Source organism: Salmo salar, chromosome ssa11 (assembly GCF_905237065.1).
Source record: "Salmo salar chromosome ssa11, Ssal_v3.1, whole genome shotgun sequence".
In the NCBI taxonomy this organism is placed as follows: Eukaryota; Metazoa; Chordata; class Actinopteri; order Salmoniformes; family Salmonidae; genus Salmo; species Salmo salar.
Genome location: NC_059452.1, coordinates 88068226 through 88090152, shown reverse-complemented (window position 1 = coordinate 88090152; position 21927 = coordinate 88068226). Strand labels below are relative to the sequence as shown.

The window sequence follows — 21927 nt, the reverse complement described above, 5'->3', positions numbered from 1 at the left end:
TTTGCAACTGCGACCTGGCCAAGATAAAGCATAGCCCCTGAACAAGACAGTTAACCCACTGTTCCTCGATAGACCGTCATTGTAAATAATGATTTGTTCTTAACTGACTTGCCTAGTTAAATAAATAAAAAATAATCAAGATAACCGCTTCCCCAGTGAAAAGCCATTGCACAAGGTCTGTAAATAAGTTAATTTAGCCTATGTTGCGTCCAATCCACGACTAGTGGCGAGTGATAATAAATTCTACATAAGCCTGCATTCTTATTTTGCTTGCATTGACCATCGGAATTGAACATCGTCGCCATGCCACCACCACCAATGGTGTGTGCGACGATGCCAATATGATGCCTCCTTTATAGGTTTGCTGGCATGAAAGCGTTTTGTTAGTGTCATTTTGTGTAGGCTTCCACTTAATTGTAATTAATAGTCCTACATTATTTTCGATCCAAACCGAATGCATAACGTTTGTAAAATAAACCCATAGCCTATCAAAACACAAAATAGGCTATGAACTTTTAAAGTAGAAACTCAAATGATACAAATCAGAATTTGGATAAACCACTAATGTAGAACTAGTCTAATTAGGAATGCACGCATATTCATTATGCAGTGTCATTAAATCTCCTTTTATAAACCGTGTTTATGATACACTATAACAACGCATCATTGATCGTCGACTATACAGACAATAAAGATATTAATGAATCCGCCACAATGTGCCTTTTTTTAAGAAATTATGTCACTTTGGAATATTCCCTTAGATCGCATTAAATTGGTTGAAGTTAATACTTCAACCAATGATGTGGCGGAAAAGCTCCTCCAACCAATAGGAAGAGGGAAAGAGGAAACATTATTGCGGCGGGGGTGTGGGCAGAGGAGAATTGCCCCAAGCAACGATTGCCCTGCACAGCAAAATCGACGTCTAAAACGTCATCAAATTTCAGATGGACGGATCCTTTAGAGCCGCGAAGGATGGTGGAAAACTCGCTGCCATAGAAGGCCATAGAAAGCATAATCCAAAACGAGCTTTAAAAGGGAAAGATTTAGATACTTAACCCAACATAAGCAATTTTTACTTGTACACGTCGTTCCTTTTGCATCATCGGCTCTGACCGAGAGGACTGCATAAAGGGGCTGGAAAGGTTCTGGGAGCGAGAATGGAGCGGGCGCCAAGCACAAGCCCCAGCGGCGTAAGTCAGCCCTCACAACCTGCCCAGCATGAACCTATTAGTTTTGGCATTGACCAGATTCTCAGTTGTACTGACCAGGAAGGATCACAGAACACAACCCGGAGTGGTTCGGATACTGGCAACTCCACAAGTGGAGGAGGTTACCACCTCGATAGTCCAACTGGAGCCAGTGCAGCGCCCTTTACTTCGCGTTCCGGTTCTTTTCATGGCCTTGCATCACCATACGAGGAACCAAGTGCATACGGAGTGAACTTGACTTTCACCCCAGGAGGGGTGATACGCGTCCCGGCGCACAGGCCGCTGGCCGCCGCAGTGCCTCCTTCTTTAGCCAGCGCGGTACCAGGGCTAGGGAGCATCAGCTTCCCCTGGATGGAGAGCAGCCAAAGATTCGCAAAGGAAAGATTCGCAGGTAAACTATCTCCATTCAAAGTGTGTTTTACTCCAGGAGTAGCTAGGCTTAATGTCTGGGAAACCGGCCATAAAAGCACATTGGCTAGTTGGGATGTAGGTCAGTAGGTCGGCCTATTCACCAGGATGTGGTAATTTCCATTTTAAATCGGTAAATTCAGGGTTTTCGTATGCTAGCCTATTATTTTTCAAAGATGAATTTTCATTTCACTCATGGAGTTGAAACGGAATGGAACTGGTCCACAAATAAAGTATACTGGACTAGTCTAATCAGTTCACCAGATGAACTTGCATTTTAGTCTAATTCTGAAATCTCTATTTTGAGGGAAAATGTGTAGGCCTGGGCTGCATGTTGACAGAAATAAAATCAACAATAACATAGCATAAAAACAAATATTTGATGAAAACAGATACAAATAATTAAACATTTAATTATTCATCATATTATGTAATATTTGAAAGTAAGGTTTAACTCAAAGGATAAAGCCTCCACCTACATGTATATATTACCTCAATTACCTCGACTAACCGGCACATTGACTCTGTACCGGTACCCCCTGTATGTAGCCTCACTATTGTTATTTTACTGCTACTCTTTAATTATTTGTTATTTTTATTTAGTATTTTTTACTTATCTATTTTTCAATTAACCCTTATATTTCTTAAAACTGCATTGTTGGTTAAGGGCTTGTAAGTAAGCATTTCAATGTTATATTCGGCGCATGTGACGAATACAATTTAATTTTATTTGACATAAAACAATAAAAAATACTTTTAAATCTGGAGTAGGCCTGTAGAAATACTCGCTGAATTAGGGCTGTTCTCAATGCGGTACATTTGGCACAAGTTACAATACTTGCAATTTGCACCATTAGAACTATGCCAATTAATGGCCTGACACAACTTTTTGACAGGTTTACCACACAATGTAACAAGCAAATATCAACTGATCACAAATATCAAATTGCAAACAGTGTAATTCTAATAAACAAACACAAATTGTAGACTCGCATTGAACAATAATTATTTAGCTTTTTATCAAATTTGGAATAATATTTTGATTGATTAAATCGATAGGAGGGGTGCGCTCTTATCGAAATTGCTACGATACATTGCACAAGTGTTTCAGACATCTTTATATTGGCTATTAGCTACAACACTTGTCTCCCGCAACTAAACCTAATTGTATTCAGTTACTACTGAAGGAACACTTTTGTTTGTGTGTGTGTCTCTGTGTGTGTCTCTGTGCGTGCGTGCGTGCGTGTATTTGTATTTATTAAGGATCACCATTAGCTCCAGCAGCTACTCTTCCTGGGGTCCAGCAACATTAAGGCAGTTATTTACAATTTAAAATATTACATGACATTACATTTAATAACACTTTTCATAACACATTAAGCGTGTTCCCTCAGGCCACTACTCTACTATCACATATCTACAACACAACATCTATGTGTAGGCGTGTGTAGAGTGCGTGTGTTAGCGTGTGTATGTGTATGCGACAGTCTATGCCTGTGTGTGTGTGTGTGTTTCTTCACAGTCCCCGTTATTAGTGTGCGTGTTTTGCTAAACGGGAAATATTACAATTATAAGTGTATTATTATTATATAATGAGGTATAGCCTAACACAATGTGCATTTATTAATAAATTCATGAATTAGCTTTTTGTATTTCTGTCTATATTTATTTAAACTAAATGTTTACATGGAACATCTAGAGTAACTGAGAGTAGATGATTCTTATTAAGTTACAACTACTTATTATTTTCAACAGAAATTAACTCTAAAACACATAATTGGCCAATATGGTAGACTACTGTTTGCCTTATCCGTTATTTTATTATCAAGTTGTAATAAAATAATCGGGACACTCCAAAAAATAAAAAGAGGAGAACCTCTCATCTGAAACGTAAATGTTTCCCATTCTGTGTTCCAGTGGGTGGCCTGTAATATTTTTCAGCACCTTTGTTTACTTCTGGGGGGAACTATGACGATGTAAAGTGTCATTAACACTCACCTCTTTTCATCGACATCCTCAGCATAATTAACTGTCAACGTATAGACCTATACATATTCGGAATATTACACCACTATTACAGCAATCTGTCTGCTACTATAAACTACTATAAAACCCCATTGTATGAGGAAATAAAATATCTGGATTTTGACTTGTATTTAACTAACCATGGACTTAGACAGAAGTTATCATTTTGTTTGAAGAAAAAATAGATAATACTTAAAAAATATGTTGAACATTGATTTTGTTTGGATTAGAATTAGAATAACATTATCCAATGGGAAGAAATAGGCCTCTAAAGACCCATAAAACACTCAAACATTCTAGCTCTATGACAGAGAGGAGGGGGGTATATTAGGGGGTATATTAGTAGGTCAAACCAATGAGCGTGTGAATTTATTTACATTTTAGATCACATGTAGAGATTGCAATGCGGAATGTAATGTCCTTCAACAAACTGAACACAACACAAGATCCTGTTAACCTGTGCATGACCTGCTCTCTTTGTTTGTGCAATGTCCCTTCCTCACACACGCACACCTACACACACATAGCTGCACTGACGCCATTCACAGTGGCCCGGCGAATTGGTCACCCCTACCAGAACCGCACCCCTCCGAAGAGGAAGAAGCCGCGGACGTCCTTCTCCCGGGTGCAGATCTGTGAGCTGGAGAAACGCTTCCACAGACAGAAGTACCTAGCCAGCGCTGAGCGGGCTGCTCTCGCCAAGACCCTCAAGATGACCGACGCTCAGGTCAAGACCTGGTTCCAGAACCGCAGGACCAAGTGGAGGTGAGACACTGAGCTGGAGAAGGGGAGGGGAGGAAGAGAGATGAGGATGAGTTGTTTTCTGAGTGGTTTCTCTGGAGAAAGAGGAGGATCTAGTCTGGGTTTACTCTCTATCAGTGGCTAACACAGCAGCACATCATCAGTTACCACTTTCTAATGTCACTTTCCAAATTTGAGAATTATAGTTTGAATAAAACTGCAATATCACCAGTAGAGGTGTGCTAAGGCCCTAGATAACTGTTTATCAACGCTAATGGGCACCCAATAATTCATGTGCACTCAACCTAACAGGAATATTCACACCCTTTATGTCACTGACAGCTCAGCCTCACCAGCCCAACCTGTCTTTACCTTCCATAACCATCTACAGTCAGAACAGAAGTCTGGGGACAGTCCATGGATTGTACTTTTCCGAACACCTTTCATTCAGCTCTATAGAGTGTCATTAATGTTGGACTAAGTGTTTGGATCAAAGAGTTTGTGGTATATGGAAAATATCTCTTGACAGTGTTGGCGGTAAAACATTCAGATTTAATAGCTTATCAAATATGAACTGGATCACTTGCACACGCACACTGCAGGGCAGGCTACACAATAACATGTAATGTAGGCAACACAATAACATGTGATGTTATATCTGGGAAAGAGTATTTTTGGAACAAATGCAATAAACCAGAATACAATAAACAATGTTAAGAGAGTTAGTTTGATAGGGCTAGGTTTATGAGTATCGCCAACTATTGTTATGGCTCTAGTTTCGTCTGTTTGATTTGTTGAGTAAGTAAGATGTACTGCAGTAGGCCAACCAATTGACTCATGCCAAAACACGTTTTGCCTATAGTCTATCTTATGTTGAGCTAGGACTCATCTATGTATGTTATGTGGCAGGAAAATTTATGTGAACCCTTTGGAATTGCCTGGATTTCTGCATAAATTGATCATCAAATTTGATCTGATCTTCGTCTAAGTCACAACAATAGACAAACACAGTGTGCTTAAACTAATAACACACACATTATTGTATTTTTCTTGTCTATATTGAATATATAATTTAAACATTCACAGTGTAGGTTGGAAAAAGTATGTGAACCCCTAGGCTAATGACTTCTCCAAAAGCTAATTGGAGTCAGGAGTCAGCTAACCAGGAGTTCAATCAATGAGACATGATTGGAGATGTTGGTTAGAGCTGCCCTGCTCTATAAAAAACACTCACAAAATTTGAGTTTGCTATTCAGAAGAAGCATTGCCTGATGTGAACCATGCCTCGAACAAAAGACATCTCAGAAGACCTAAAATTAAGAATTGTAGACTTCCATAAAGCTGGAAAGGGTTACAAAAATATCTCTAAAAGCCTTGATGTTCATCAGTCCACACAGTAAGACAAATTGTCTATAAATGGAGAAAGTTCAGCACTGTTGCTACTCTCCCTAGAAGTGGCCGTTCTGCAAAGATGACTGCAAGAGCACAGCGCAGAATGCTCCATGAGGTTAAGAAGAATCCTAGAGTGTCAGCTAAAGACTTACAGAAATCTCTGGTTACATGCTAACATCTCTGTTGACGAGTCTACGATGCGTAAAACAAGAATGGTGTTCATGGGAGGACATACAAAATACGCCTTCTGGAGTGGCCCAGTCAGAGTCCTGACCTCAACCCGATTGAAATGCTGTGGCATGACCTCAAGAAAGCAGTTCACACCAGACATCCCAAGAATATTGCTGAACTGAAACAGTTTAGTAAAGTTGAATGGTCCAAAATTCCTCCTGACTGTTGTGCAGGTCTGATCCGCAACTACAGAAAACATTTGGTTGAGGTTTTTACTGCCAAAGGAGGGTCAACCTGTTATTAAATCCAAGGGTTCACATACTTTTTCCACCCTGCACTGTGAATGTTTACACGGTGTGTTCAATAAAGACATGAAAACGTATAATTGTCTGTGTGTTATTAGTTTAAGCAGACTGTGTTGGTCTATTGTTGTGACCTAGATGAAGATCAGACAAATGTTATGACCAATTTATGCAGAAATCCAGGTATTTCCAAAGGGTTCACATATTTTTTCTTGCCACTGTATCTGCATTATTATTTCTATTCGACAAAGAAAACCACAGGTTATATAGCCAACAAGTGTAACTAGCCTATTTTATGGTAATATCATTATGAAACGTAGTTTAACATATCCTAACCTAGCATTTACGTTGTAGGCGTATTATGAAACAATTTGCCGCTAGATTTATTGTACTGAAATACACCAACCTTTCTTATATTTTCGGAAACAAGTGATTATTAATGCAATGATACTGTAGCCTAGTCCAGCTACTTTACCGACACCAGGTCGCTGTTGGAACGTGTCAAAGGTCAAACAACAAATTATAAATTAGGCCTACCAATTTGATGTTTGCAAATTTACCTAAAAATAAGGATAACACCAATATGTTACCTTTTTGATAGTGCTTTCTACAAAGTATAAAATATTCACTGAAAAGTTCTGTTACAAATATTATCTGCAAGATTGTCTGCAAGAGTGGCTCCATCTTGAGTGCAATCATGTGCAATCAGGTTTTGTTTGGCAACATTGGTTAGTGTCCTCTCTGGTTTCTCCCATGTGTCATTATGGCTCATGCCAGTGTGGTGTCTCTCCTGCTGTACTGTACCAACCATATGATAGCTGCTGACAGGTGGTTGTCATCAGTGTCCCTGTTCTGATGTCTCTGGGAGCCTCACATTTTCTCTCTGTATAGCCAAGTCCTCTAACAGTGAATCTTAATAAGTGTCCATTCTGCGTCTGTCCCTGTCCTCTCCCTACCCGCCCTGTCTTCGTTGCCAGGCGACAGACGGCCGAGGAGAGGGAAGCGGAGCGTCAGCAGGCCAATCGGCTGATTATCCAGCTGCAGCATGATGCCTTTCAGAAGTCCCTGAGCGACTCAGTTCCATCCGATCCACTCTGCATCCACAACTCCTCCCTGTTCGCACTGCAGAACCTGCAGCCGTGGGCTTCTGAGGAAGCAGCAAAGATGGGCCGTGTCACTGCTCTAGTGTGACAGGGACAGGGTGGGGCCCTCTGGACATTACACACTGACTTGCCCAAAAGCTTACTGACTGATATCTAAGAAACTGCACCAAGGTGACTGACCGGTGAGCAAAGTGAATTGAGTGATTTATTATTGTCCTTCCAGAACATAGCCAAAGTGAGTCTGAAGATGAAACAAAAACTCTGTAGTTTCCTACCCTGATATGATCTGGCCATGCAGAACGTACACTGCATGGGCCCTTGTGTCAGATAAGACATGGGTGGTAGCTAATGACCTGTGGCGATGTATGTGACACACATCACTGAGCCAGCCCCATAATTCCAAATGGACATATTGACTGACTGACGCAGCACAGATTGGAACATTTCTTCCTCCCACGTCCCATCTGTTCATTCACCACTAGTTACACTACCAGCTCTGTGCCCTTGCATCTAAAAGCTGATCAGTCTGCAAAGGAGAAAATTGATGGGAAATGGAGAGAGAGTGAGAATACACTAATATTTTGAGAATATATAAACCTTTATTGTTGCATGGAATCAATCTAATCATCCTCTCCTTTTCCATCTTGAATTAAATCGAATTGTTTCCTCTCTGGACTGCTAGTAAGAAGGATTTTTGTATTGGCGGACATAGGCAACACTGATCCTAGAAAGCCACTGAATGTAGGTACACGTGCAGGCTTCAATTCCAATCTATTATCACTCTAAAGCTCTATTAGGGGTCATACAGTGGTTACATTTAAATAAGAAGGGAAACTATAAAACCAGATATCTACAAGTGAGATTTTGTAGGATCGACTGCTTACTGTTCTATTGGGGTAGTGTTTAGTTTTGTCTGGACATCCAAAACTAGATAACCCCTACCTTCTTAAACAGGATCCACCCGGAATACTAGCAATACATAAATATATATTAAATATATATTAACCTTCAATATATTAACCCTTCAATTAAATATATTTAATTGAAGGGTTAATACACAGCTCAAGGGCTATTTTAGAAGAATAACATTTGCCAGTGGGGCAAGAAGCAATCCAGTAAGAGGAAGCTGTTTTATTCGTGTCAGGCTGGACCCATTCACTGGGACGGACATGAGAGTGGCATACTAGACCTGAGTCCTATGAGACATCTGAGAATGTTTGAGGTAGTGCAATAGATGGATGATAACAAGAGGCCTCCCTATGTATTATACTTTGTATTTGATAAATATGTAAATAACTAACCAAAACCTAATGACTAAAAAGTATTATCTTGTTTTTGCTTTGAATCACTCTCTTTATTTTCCTGTGTCGTTCTATTGGTCTCCATAGCTACTGTGTTGTTTACATATACAATGTAATATCTGCACAACATGGTCATTACACACAACTACAATGCAAACTGAACTCCACCATAAAGATCCATATCACTAATGCTCTCTTGGACACAACACATTGACCAGGGCAGATTTTGCCTATTCGACAGATCTAAGGCACTTGTGAGGAGATCCACAGAGACCATAAAAAGACTCTCCCCATCAAAGCCCCTCTCCCTGAGTGCTGCTGACTCACATTCAGCTGACCTGGGGGAGATGGATAGGTCTGAGTGTTGTGTCCATTATGAATGTGATCCAAACAAAATTATAACATACAGTACCAGTCAAATGTTTGGGCACACCTATTCAATCCAGGGTTTTTCTTTATTTTTATTATTTTCTACATTGAAGAAAAATAGTGAAGACATCAAAACTATGAAATAACACATATGGAATCATGTAGTTACCAAAAAAGTGTTAAACAAATCAAAATATATTTTATAGTAGACAGCCTTTGCCTTGATAACAGCTTTGCACACTCTGACAGCTTTGACATTCTCTCAACCATTCTCTTTGGGGTCCCAATTGGCACAGTGGTCTAAAGCACTGCATCTCCGTGCAAGAGGGGTCACTACAGTACCTGGTTCAAATCCAGGCAGCATCACATCCTGCCATGATTGGGAGTCCCATAGGGTGGTGCACAATTGGCCCAGCGTTGCCGGGGTAGGCTGTCATTGTAAATAATAATTTGTTCTTAACCTGTCTATTCAACAGCCAGTGGAACCGCGTGGCGCAATAATTTCAATTTTTCAAACATATCACTATTTTACACCATTTGAAAGATAAGACTCTCGTTAATCTAACCACATTGTCCGATTTCAAAAAGGCTTTACAGCGAAAGCAAAACATTAGATTATGTTAGGAGAGTACATAGTCACAAATAATCACACAGCCATTTTCCAAGCAAGCATATATGTCACAGAAACCCAAAACACAGCTAAATGAAGCACTAACCTTTGATGATCATCATCAGATGACACTCCTAGGACATTATGTTATACATTATGTTATACAATACATGCATGTTTTGTTCAATCAAGTTCATATTTATATCAAAAAACTGCTTTTTACATTGGCGTGTGATGTTCAGAAAATGTATCCCCACCGAAAACTTCCGGTGAATTTACTAAATTACTCATCATAAACATTGGCAAAATACATAACAATTTTTAAAGAATTATAGATACAGAACTCCTTTATGCAATCGCTATGTCAGATTTTAAAATGGGGCCAAGCTTCCTGCCATCAAGGACCTCCATACCAGGCGGTGTCAGAGGAAGGCCCTAAAAATTGTCTAAGACTCCAGCCACCCTAGTTATAGACTGTTCTCTCTGCTACCACACGGCAAGCGGTACCGGAGCGCCAAGTCTAGGTCCAAGAGGCTTCTAAACAGCTTCTACCCCCAAGCCATAAGACTCCTGAACATCTAGTCAAATGGCTTCCCAGACTATTTGCATGTGGGAACTCCTTCAAGACTGTTGGAAAAGCATTCCAGGTGAAGCCGGTTAAGAGAATGCCAAGTGTGCAAAGCTGTCAAGGCAAAGGGTGGCTACTTTGAAGAATCTAAAATATACTGCTCAAAAAAATAAAGGGAACACTTAAACAACACATCCTAGATCTGAATGAAAGAAATAATCTTATTAAAAACTTTTTTCTTTACTTAGTTGAATGTGCTGACAACAAAATCACACAAAAAGAATCAATGGAAATCCAATTTATCAACCCATGGAGGTCTGGATTTGGAGTCACACTCAAAATTAAAGTGGAAAACCACACTACAGGCTGATCCAACTTTGATGTAATGTCCTTAAAACAAGTCAAAATGAGGCTCAGTAGTGTGTGTGGCCTCCACGTGCCTGTATGACCTCCCTACAATGCCTGGGCATGCTCCTGATGAGGTGACGGATGGTCTCCTGAGGGATCTCCTCCCAGACCTGGACTAAAGCATCCGCCAACTCCTGGACAGTCTGTGGTGCACTGTGGATGGAGCGAGACATGATGTCCCAGATGTGCTCAATTGGATTCAGGTCTGGGGAACGGGCGGGCCAGTCCATAGCATCAATGCCTTCCTCTTGCAGGAACTGCTGACACACTCCAGCCACATGAGGTCTAGCATTGTCTTGCATTAGGAGGAACCCAGGGCCAACCGCACCAGCATATGGTCTCACAAGGGGTCTGAGGATCTCATCTCGGTACCTAATGGCAGTCAGGCTACCTCTGGCGAGCACATGGAGGGCTGTGCGGCCCCCCAAAGAAATGCCACCCCACACCATGACTGACCCACCGCCAAACCGGTCATACTGGAGGATGTTGCAGGCAGCAGAACGTTCTCCACGGCGTCTCCAGACTCTGTCACGTCTGTCACGTGCTCAGTGTGAACCTACTTTCATCTGTGAAGAGCACAGGGCGCCAGTGGCGAATTTGCCAATCTTGGTGTTCTCTGGCAAATGCCAAATGTCCTACACGGTGTTGGGCTGTAAGCACAACCCCCACCTGTAGACGTCGGGCCCTCATACCACCCTCATGGAGTCTGTTTCTGACCGTTTGAGCAGACACATGCACATTTGTGGCCTGCTGGAGGTCATTTTGCAGGGCTCTGGCAGTGCTTCTCCTGCTCCTCCTTGCACAAAGGCGGTGGTAGCGGTCCTGCTGCTGGGTTGTTGCCCTCCTACGTCCTCCTCCACGTCTCCTGATGTACTGGCCTGTCTTCTGGTAGCGCCTCCAGGCTCTGGACACTACGCTGACAGACACAGCAAACCTTCTTGCCACAGCTCGCATTGATGTGCCATCCTGGATGAGTTGCACTACCTGAGCCACTTGTGTGGGTTGTAGACTCCGTCTCATGCTACTACTAGAGTGAAAGCACCGCCAGCATTCAAAAGTGACCAAAACATCAGACAGGAAGCATAGGAACTGAGAAGTGGTCTGTGGTCCCCACCTGCAGAACCACTCCTTTATTGGGGGTGTCTTGCTAATTGCCTATAATTTCCACCTGTTGTCTCTTCCATTTGCACAACAGCATGTGACATTTATTGTCAATCAGTGTTGCTTCCTAAGTGGACAGTTTGATTTCACAGAAGTGTGATTGACTTGGAGTTACATTGTGTTGTTTAAGTGTTCCCTTTATTTTTTTGAGCAGTGTGTAAAACAAATTTTGGTTTAATATTTTTTGGCTACTACATGACTCCATATGTGTTATTTCATAGTTTTGATGTCTTCACTATTATTCTACGATGTAGAAACTAGTAAAAATAAAAACCCTTGAATGAGTAGGTGTGTGCAAACTTTTGACTGGTACTGTATATCTCAGGATCACCATATAAAGCTACAGAATCACCAATAGCCATTTGTATGGCAGGACTATTCATAGCCACACACAGTAGAGCTGAGCAGACATGATGGTGCAACAGTACTAACCCTCTTCCTGACAGTTTGATGCCGTTAGGGAGAGCAGACAATAAAGAGTAACTGCTCAGGTTAATTGATACAGGAAGTCTCCAGATCTGGGGGGGGGGGGAAGAGATCACCCCTCATGGATGCAACACAACCAAGGCTGCCGGGCAAAGGGATGATTTGTACACTAGCCCCTTTGCTGGCCAGAGCCAATACTGACACGTAGGGGAATGAGACACTGACATCCCAAACCTACGAACTTACTGACTTTGTCCAGTAAAGGGTGTCATCCCTCAGTCATGGAAGTGGACACAATGGAGTTGTCATCGGTGATGGAGAGGTCCTGGAGGTGGCAGGCCTTCAAGGAATAGCAGCACTGTGTAGTCTCAGCGATGTCTGCCAGACAGATTGACATTTAGCCTGAGGTGAGACAAAGTTGGAAACCATCTGCATAACAGTGATGAGACCTTTTGAGGATGTGACAAGTGATTGTGTATGCAGGCAACCAAATGAGACCTAATACAACCCCCCCCAGTGGACACCAGTAGTGACAGTGCAGACCATGTTTTGGGGTGGGGGTGCTGAGGAGTTTCTCTGCTCATACAGGACTAATAAAAAGCCTAATTCACAAATTGTGTAGTTATCTGTGGTTGCTATCGGCAGGCTTTCCCAATGAAGACAAAGCAACTGTCTTGTAGTTTCTGGTCAGACATTAATGCCCCTTTTCACATTAGAATGAGTATGATCAGAGTAGGCCAAGTTTATCAACCATACTGTCTTGTAATTCAGACATCATGTCTGTATTATGGTATTAAACTGGAACACCATCCACATTCATCCTTACGCTCATTAACAGCCCTGTGGATAAATGGGTCACAATGATATTGTACCATGTAGTCATCAATAATAGGCAAAAGTGTTCCCAATATTTTTATTGCAGATCACAATATTCCTGTGGCTAGAGCTGTTAATTTTTTACATTGTATAGCAATTCAACAGAACAGAAGTTACAAGGTCACAAAGCAGGTATGATACAATATAATTATTTATTAACTTTCAGATGACATTTATGACACCGGTGCATTAGCTGCTTCACTCTACCCTTACGGCAAAATATAATAAAACCGTGAGCATGACTTAAAACATGATTGGACCAGTCATTGTCTTAATTTAACTGTTCAATGTTAACATCTCAGACCCTGAGGAACCTACCCTCTGGAAGGGAAGGACAGGAGCATCCACACACCCAACAGCTTATGGATGACATGAACAGCCATCAAGTCACTTGACCCATTTACAAACATACCCCCAAAAAGAACATGCATGAACAGATACCTTCCAAACTGCCAGAGGGACAGTCCTTCAAAACCAACTGACCAGACTTTAAAATGCTACATTCAACACAGTAGCAAGGATGTATTTTACACATTTACAAAATGTTATGTTCCAAGTGGGTTTTCCCAGGTCCGTCCACATGAAAGCAGGAATAGTATAACCACTCCCACCCTCTGAGGGGGGGTCATGGTGCTGGTAGGGTCAGGGGTGATAGGGGTTCAGTCTTATTAGTTCCATACTAGTCGGTGTGCCACAGCAGTGCACCGGGGACTGGACGGGCTGCGGCAGTTTAATTCAGACATGGGAAGGGCCAGGAGAGGCCAGAGCAGGTCAAAGTTGGTGTTTTTTTTGTTGTTGCAAAATAACAAATAAAAAAAAGGCTTAACAAAAACATTTATTTTTTGTCTTCCACAGTCTGTCTCCACTTCCACAGTTCAGCTATTGCCTGAAAAAAGACAGGGAAAACATTTACCAAAGCATAAATCATAATGGTCATCGCGAGAGCTCAACTTCTTAGAGGTGCTGGTGTTTCTCACTGCTGATCAAAACCAAAATTGTCTTCACTGCTCTTCAGGGATGTTTTCCCTGACAGCACTTTGGTTGTCATTTCATAAACATCCAATTGAACCACATTGTGGTCCAGACAGACATGTCAAATTTCACATTTCTGAGGAGCATTACCATACCTTGGTGTCTGTGACTCTGAAGCTGTTCTTCACAAAGCTCTCGAACTTGGGCTGGAGTTTAGGCAGGTTCACTCCCTGAAATAACATATGACATTACTATAGGTATTCAGATATGTCCCTTTAGTCTTGTGTTCGGACAGTCTTTTGGTTAACAGTTCTTTAACGTACATCAGCTAGATCAGTTCATCCAATCGCTGTTTTTGGCAAGTGTATTTCCAGATAATATATACATAAACACATACACCCACCTTCTCCACAGTCGCCTTCATCTTGGCCTTCAGCTCAGGGATGGTGAGGACTGGTTTGGGGGTCTGAGGTGTTGCTTTGGGGGTCTGGCCATTTTTGTCACCCTTGCCATCAGGCATCTTTGACTGAAAAGCAAGAAATTGTTAGACAAGACATGTAACATGACTAACATGCATCACTACAATAATACTCAGATACGGGAGTGGTCATCTTCAGTCTCAGTCTTTTGGTAAGCAGTGTTGAAAATGCATCAGTAAATCAGCGCAACAAATATCATCTTCGACTAGAAACCATGTGATGGTAGGGCAGAAGATGTAAAGAGGACTACCTGTTTGCTAGCTGGTGTGTTGGCTTTTGAGCCCTTTCCATTCTGGGCAGGAGTCTGAGGTTTGGATGGAGTCTTCTTAACCCCGAGTAAAACAGAGGTTTCTTGTGTCATTTTCAAAGGTAGAATGAAAATAGGCTTAACTAAACTCCATTTTACAGGTGCGCAAATAAACGCACTCACCTTAACGGGACTTTCTTCAGCCTCACTCTCCTCCTCATCATCATCATCATCATCCCTAAAGAGATGTGTTACAAATCAACTTTAGATTAAACCTCACCATGGAACATTGGTTAGTCAGTCAAACACTACACTTACTCCTCATCGTCATCCATCTTCATCTTCTTCTGTGAAGAGGAGAAAGGGAAGGACATGGTAAGTGTCATGTGAGGATGTGTGAAGCAAGAGTAAAGAGTGGATAACATTCAGAAATGGGAATGACCCTCTTCAGTCTCAGTCTTTTGGTAAGCAGTGTTGAAAATGCATCAGTAAATCAGCTCAACAAAGATCATCTTTGACTAGGGAGGCCATGCAATATTAGGGCACCAGATGTACACATTTTGTAACTCAAGTTATTCCCCAGTTGGAGTGTTGGCTCAAAGGCCAGTATCCGGGACCAACCTGAGATTTAAGTGCTGGTACTGATGCAGCCCTTTTCTTGGACGTTTGTACCCCTTCCTCTTCATCATCGTCGTCCTCGTCGAAAGTTTGGTCTCCTCCCATCACTGGTGGAAAAACAACGAGTTAACTTTGAGTATGCAGTGTTGAAAACACATCAGTAAATCACCCCAAAAGTATCATCTGACTACAGAGGCCAGGGCAGCACCAAAGATACCATGGGAGTAACACAGTCCTGAGATAAGCCATACTCACTGACAAGGTGCTGACCACTGATGTGGATTGGACCAGAACCAGCCTTGAGACGGAAAACAGCTGGGGATGTGATTGCGAACCCACTAAGACACACCTGCAACACACAATTAACTGCTCAATAAGCATTAACTCTACACAGGCCATACAACCACCATCTCCCACTTAGGGATAGAATATAAGTATTGAAGACTGACTACTCACACTTGGCAAGGTGGAGGGTTTGAGTGCAGCTAGCACAGCCTTCACCTTCTCACCCTCTGCGTCCTGTCCTTCCACCTCCACAACATGCAGCTCATCCTTGGTGCTGGGGTCCACACACACCTAAGACCAATCAACAGGAGACACCAAGTTCAGAAATAGTTTATCATACCAATAACAAATGGTTAAACAGACAAATATTGCCATTAGTTCATATTATATAAAATAAGCACCAGTAACCCTCACCATCCTTAAGTCTAGCTGGTGCTCAAAGTCATCCTCTTCTGGGTTGAAGACAACATCCTTCCCAGATTTCAACTCGCACCCTATTGAAACAAAAAAACTGTAAATTACATGAAGAAGTACTACATTGTTATCAACTAAGGGAAAGGGGTACAATGTTGGTCTGGGCAATTTATTATCCTGTAATAAAATGGTGGGTCTTCAGGCGTTTCTCCAGCCAGTAAAACGGCTGATGCAACTAATAACGACTCAATTGAAGACTATGCTATGTTGAATCACTTGCGTTTCTGCTTTGGCTGGAGGAAAAGCATGCACCCAAACCGGTAACTTGTGGATAAGGTGGCCCATTACTGGACATCTCCCAGTTAATTCTGACTGAGGTGGGGCCAAAATATGGAAGAATTGTGAGCCCTGACAAAGGGAACGTGTTCAATGCAACTAGCTCTTAGACATGCTGCTATGAACATATTATGCGAGTCAAACTACTTACAAAAACATCACATGTACCATTTGGAATTCACGTATTATTTTAATTGTGAAATTACCATTTCAATCCGGCAGTTAATGCCAAGTCTTTAACAGGTAACTAGTTAAAACAGCTTTAGCCAAAACTAGCAACTTAGGCAAAGTTAACATCTTGCTGCACTGCATGAGCACATTTCTAGACGGCCTTGTGCGCCATTTTTAAACCACGTGTTCAGACGCATGGAGGGCCAACTAGTTAGCCTGGTAGTTTATGGAACCTCGCCTGTAATGTCAACTTTGTCGAGCAATGTAAACTTATCAGTCTGGCCCAACTACCACAACAAATTAAATCAACTAGGGAACCAAGCATTACCCACATTTTGCCCAATTTAGTTAACTACTTAAAAAGGTCTCAAGATGGTTTGCAAGCTAACTACTATAATACCGTTCATGTCTCGTGGCTAACTACCAAGCTGACAACTGGGTACATTATTTCCATTTCCAAGCATTGTAACTAATGACATTGTATTCAGATATCGTAAAGTTATTGAACCATACATTGACGAAACTCACATCCCCCAATTAATTTCAGCTAACTAACGTTAGTTACTGTAGCTAGCCATTGTGCTGGCTGTGTAGCTACCTCGTGCGATGTTGGTGTCTGATGAACAGCACTTTTTCTTGCTACCTAGTTAACATGGAATTGAAACTATACTGAAAACACCACATTATGTTACTTTAAAAAAAAAACATCTCACCGTAGAGAAAGGTCTGTGGCCCCATTTGTTCCTCGTCCATCCTGTTCAATTTGATTACTAACAGCGGGCTCTTCTAATATGAACTGAAATACCTCTTTCTACGCAGGCAACGTTACACGACTCAATGGCCACACCCCCTTACTAGATTGATGGAAAATGTTCTTTGGTATAGTCCAATCATCACAGTTATTTAGTGAAAGAGGCGTATTTATAAATATTCATGATCATTAGAGACAAAGTGGAGTCCAATTCAACCGCTGACCAGACCGCTCGCGCACGTGCGTCCGCCATCGCGCTTCTTGATTTTGTCCACCAACACCAGATGCGACCAGGACACAGGTTGAAATGTCAAAACGAACTCTGAACCAACTATATAAATTTGGGGACAGCTCAAAAAGATATGTATGGCAATTTAGCTAGCTGCTTGCTGTTGTTAACTAATTTGTCCTGGGATATTAACATCGGGTTGTTATTTTACCTGAAATGCACAAGGTCCTCTACAATTAATCCCACAGTTAATTTCTGGTAATCTCTCCTCCTTCGGGCTTCTTATTTTTTTGACTTTATATGGCGGTTGGCAGCCAGTTTTAAGGTGCACTACATTTACATTTACATTTAAGTCATTTAGCAGACGCTCTTATCCAGAGCGACTTACAAATTGGTGCATTCACCTTATGATATCCAGTGGAACAACCACTTTACAATAGTACATCTATATCTTTTTTTTTGTGTGTGGGGGGGGGGGTTAGAAGGATTACTTTATCCTATCCTAGGTATTCCTTAAAGAGGTGGGGTTTCAGGTGTCTCCGGAAGGTGGTGATTGACTCCGCTGTCCTGGCGTCGTGAGGGAGCTCGTTCCACCATAGGGGTGCCAGAGCAGCGAACATTTTTGACTGGGCTGAGCGGGAACTGTGCTTCCTCAGAGGTTGGGGGGCCAGCAGGCCAGAGGTGGATGAGCGCAGTGCCCTCGTTTGGGTGTAGGGACTGATCAGAGCCTGAAGGTACGGTGGTGCCGTTCCCCTCACGGCTCCGTAGGCAAGCACCATGGTCTTGTAGCGGATGCGAGCTTCAACTGGAAGCCAGTGGAGAGAGCGGAGGAGCGGGGTGACGTGGGAAGGTTGAACACCAGACGGGCTGCGGCATTCTGGATGAGTTGTAGGGGTTTAATGGCACAGGCAGGGAGCCCAGCCAACAGCGAGTTGCAGTAATCCAGACGGGAGATGACAAGTGCCTGGATTAGGACCTGCGCCTCTTCCTGTGTGAGGCAGGGTCGTACTCTGCGAATGTTGTAGAGCATGAACCTACAGGATCGGGTCACCGCCTTGATGTTATTGGAGAACGACAGGGTGTTGTCCAGGGTCACGCCAAGGTTCTTAGCACTCTGGGAGGAGGACACAATGGAGTTGTCAACCGTGATGGCAAGATCATGGAACGGGCAGTCCTTCCCCGGGAGGAAAAGCAGCTCCGTCTTGCCGAGGTTCAGCATGAGGTGGTGATCCGTCATCCACACTGATATGTCTGCCAGACATGCAGAGATGCGATTCGCCACCTGGTTATCAGAAGGGGGAAAGGAGAAGATTAATTGTGTGTCGTCTGCATAGCAATGATAGGAGAGACCATGTGAGGATATGACAGAGCCAAGTGACTTGGTGTATAGCGAGAATAGGAGAGGGCCTAGAACAGAGCCCTGGGGGACACAAGTGGTGAGAGCACGTGGTGCGGAGACAGATTCTCGCCACGCCACCTGGTAGGAGCGACCTGTCAGGTAGGACGCAATCCAAGCGTGGGCCGCGCCGGAGATGCCCAACTCGGAGAGGGTGGAGAGGAGGATCTGGTGGTTCACAGTATCAAAGGCAGCAGATAGGTCTAAAAGGATGAGAGCAGAGGAGCGAGAGTTAGCTTTAGCAGTGCGGAGAGCCTCCGTGACACAGAGAAGAGCAGTCTCAGTTGAATGACCAGTCTTGAAACCCGACTGATTTGGATCAAGAAGGTCCTGAGAGAGATAGCAAGAGAGCTGGCCAAGGACGGCACGCTCAAGAGTTTTGGAGAGAAAAGAAAGAAGGGATACTGGTCTGTAGTTGTTGACATCGGAGGGATCGAGTGTAGGTTTTTTGAGAAGGGGTGCAACTCTCGCTCTCTTGAGGACGGAAGGGACGTATCCAGTGGTCAAGGGCCACAAATAGAACAAAGTTCTATTTTAGAGCCTGGCTACGCAGACACTTGCAAGCAGTGTTGGAGAAATGATTGGATAACATGTATGTGTACATTTATTTTGCAAAGCTCGTGCACGCTACACAAGCGGTGTGGTCAGCATGTCAGACACGAGACATGTGGCAGGGTCCAGGGACTACAAAGGGAAAACCAGCCACATCACGGATACCAATGTCTTGCTTCCAGACAAGCTAGACACCTTTTTCGCCCACTGTCAGGATAGTGCAACCAACGCGGCCCGCTACCAAGGACTGTGGGCTCTCCTTCTCCATGGCCGACATGAGTAAGACATTTAAGGGTGTTAACCCTTGCAAGGCTGCCGGCTCAGACGACGTCCCTAGCCGCGTCCTCAGAGCAGCTGGCTGGAGTGTTTACGGACATATTCATCTCTCCCTATCCCAGTCTGCTGTCCCCACTTGCTTCAAAGTGTCCACCATTGTTCCTGTACCCAAGAAAGCAATGGTAACTGAACTAAATGACTATCGCCCCGTAGCACTCACTTCTGTCATCATGAAGTGCTTTGAGAGGCTAGTTAACTTCTCTAGGGTAAGGGGCAGTATTTTCACGGCCGGATGAAAAACGTACCCAAATTAAACGGCCTACTACTCGGGCCCAGGAACTAGAATATGCATATTATTAGTAGATTTGGATAGAAAACACTCTGAAGTTTCTAAAACTGTTTGAATGATGTCTGTGAGTATAACAGAACTCATATGGCAGGCAAAAACCTGAGAAAAATCTAACCAGGAAGTGAGAATTCAGGTGCTTTCAAGTCATTGCCAATCGAACACACAGTGAGTTAGGGTTCATTTTGCACTTCCTAAGGGTTCCACTAGATGTCAACATTCTTTAGAAAGTTGTTTCAGGCGTCTATGATGAACAGAGAGCGAACAAGAAGGTGGGGAAGTTGGTGACCCAGGGAAGGACATCAGTTCATTGGCGCGCATTTACGTGAGAGTTAGCTGTGTTCCAAAACGTTTTTCAAGACACTGGAATCGTGTGGTTGGAATATTATTGAAGTTCTAAGTGATAAAGGCCCTAAAGATTGATGCTATACAACGTTTGACATGTTTGAACGAACGTAAATATAACTTTTTTTAACTTTTCGTCGTGACATTTTCTAACTCAACGCGCTAACGACAAGGAGCTATTTGGACAAATTATGGACTTTATCAAACAAAGCAACATTTATTGTGGACCTGGGATGCCTGGAAGTGCCTTCTGATGAAGATCATCAAAGGTAAGTGAATATTTCTAATGCTATTTAATATTTTAGATGACTCCAAAATGGCAGCTATCTGTATTGCCTAGTGTATTTTTCTGAGCGCAGTACTCAGATTATTGCAAAGTGTGCTTTCCCAGTAAAGTTATTTTGAAATCTTTCACAGCGTTAGCATAAAGGAGATGTTCATCTATAATTCTTTGAATGACAGTTTTTAATATTTTATCAACGTTTATGACGAGTATTTTTGTAAATTGTTGTGCGGGAATTTGAGGGAAAATATTTTCTGAACGTCACGCGCCAATGTAAAATGCTGTTTTTAGATATAAATGTGAACTTTATCGAACAAAAAAATGCATGTATTGTGTAACATAATGTCCTAGGAGTGTCATCTGATGAAGATCGTCAAAAGTTAGTGCTTCATTTAGCTGTGTTTTGGGTGTTTGTGATGCATCTAGTTGCTTGAATAGCCATTACTAGCTGGCTTCCACCCGGTTACGCAACGCTGCACCTTAGAGGCTGCTGCCCAATTTACATAGTCTTAGAATCACTGACCACTTTAATAATGTTTACATACCGCTTTACTCAACTCATATGTATAAACTGTATTCTATTCTACTGTATTTTAGTCAATACCACTCCGACATTGCTCAATCTAATATTTATATATTTCTTAATATTATTATTTTACTTTTAGGGTTGTGTGTATTGTTGTGAATTGTTAGATACTATTGCGCTGTTGGAGCTAGGAACACAAGCATTTTGCCACACCTGCAATAACATCTGCTAAATATGTGTATGTGACCAATAAAATTTGATTTAATTTGATTGACTAACTTCATATTTTATTTAATCCAGAGATCCCTCTTTCTCTCCTCTCCCTCTGTATATGCACGCACACACACACACACACACACACACACACACACACACACACACACACACACACACACACACACACACACACACACACACACACACACACACACACACACACACACATTTTCTCTAAACATTTTATTGGTAGCGTTTGCAATGTACAACAGAACATGAAAGCTTAAGCTCTCTCCTATCTCGGTCTTTCTATCTGTCCCAGTCAGGTGCACCTCTTTGTTACATTTTATATTCAGATTGTTTTAAGCGCTGATTATCATTCATCATTAGTTACCCCTTTGAAACCTGAGGCAAAA

General features: G+C 42.4%; 2 protein-coding genes across 3 annotated transcripts; one reads left to right on the top strand and one right to left on the bottom strand.

Annotated features, from left to right (window-relative positions):
• Nucleotides 1–898: 898 nt before the first annotated feature.
• On the top strand, nt 899–8684 carry LOC106563176 (T-cell leukemia homeobox protein 3). The gene is made up of 3 exons (XM_014128481.2): nt 899–1599; nt 4169–4406; nt 7225–8684. The coding sequence occupies exons 1-3, from the start codon at nt 1158–1160 to the stop codon at nt 7436–7438; spliced, it is 894 nt and encodes a 297-aa protein (XP_013983956.1). The 5' UTR covers nt 899–1157; the 3' UTR covers nt 7439–8684.
• A 4395-nt stretch (nt 8685–13079) lies between these two features.
• On the bottom strand, nt 13080–17473 carry npm (Nucleophosmin). 2 transcript variants are annotated; one of them, NM_001140148.1, is made up of 11 exons: nt 17305–17359; nt 16085–16164; nt 15842–15961; nt 15641–15734; nt 15389–15492; nt 15086–15114; nt 14951–15005; nt 14771–14845; nt 14445–14567; nt 14197–14271; nt 13080–13955 (listed from the first exon to the last, which is right to left on the bottom strand). In NM_001140148.1, the coding sequence occupies exons 1-11, from the start codon at nt 17342–17344 to the stop codon at nt 13905–13907; spliced, it is 846 nt and encodes a 281-aa protein (NP_001133620.1). In that variant the 5' UTR covers nt 17345–17359; the 3' UTR covers nt 13080–13904. The 2 variants fall into 2 exon arrangements, with proteins under 2 accessions (NP_001133620.1, XP_013983940.1); XM_014128465.2 differs by having other exon boundaries at nt 13093–13955; nt 14771–14842; nt 17305–17473.
• Nucleotides 17474–21927: the final 4454 nt, after the last annotated feature.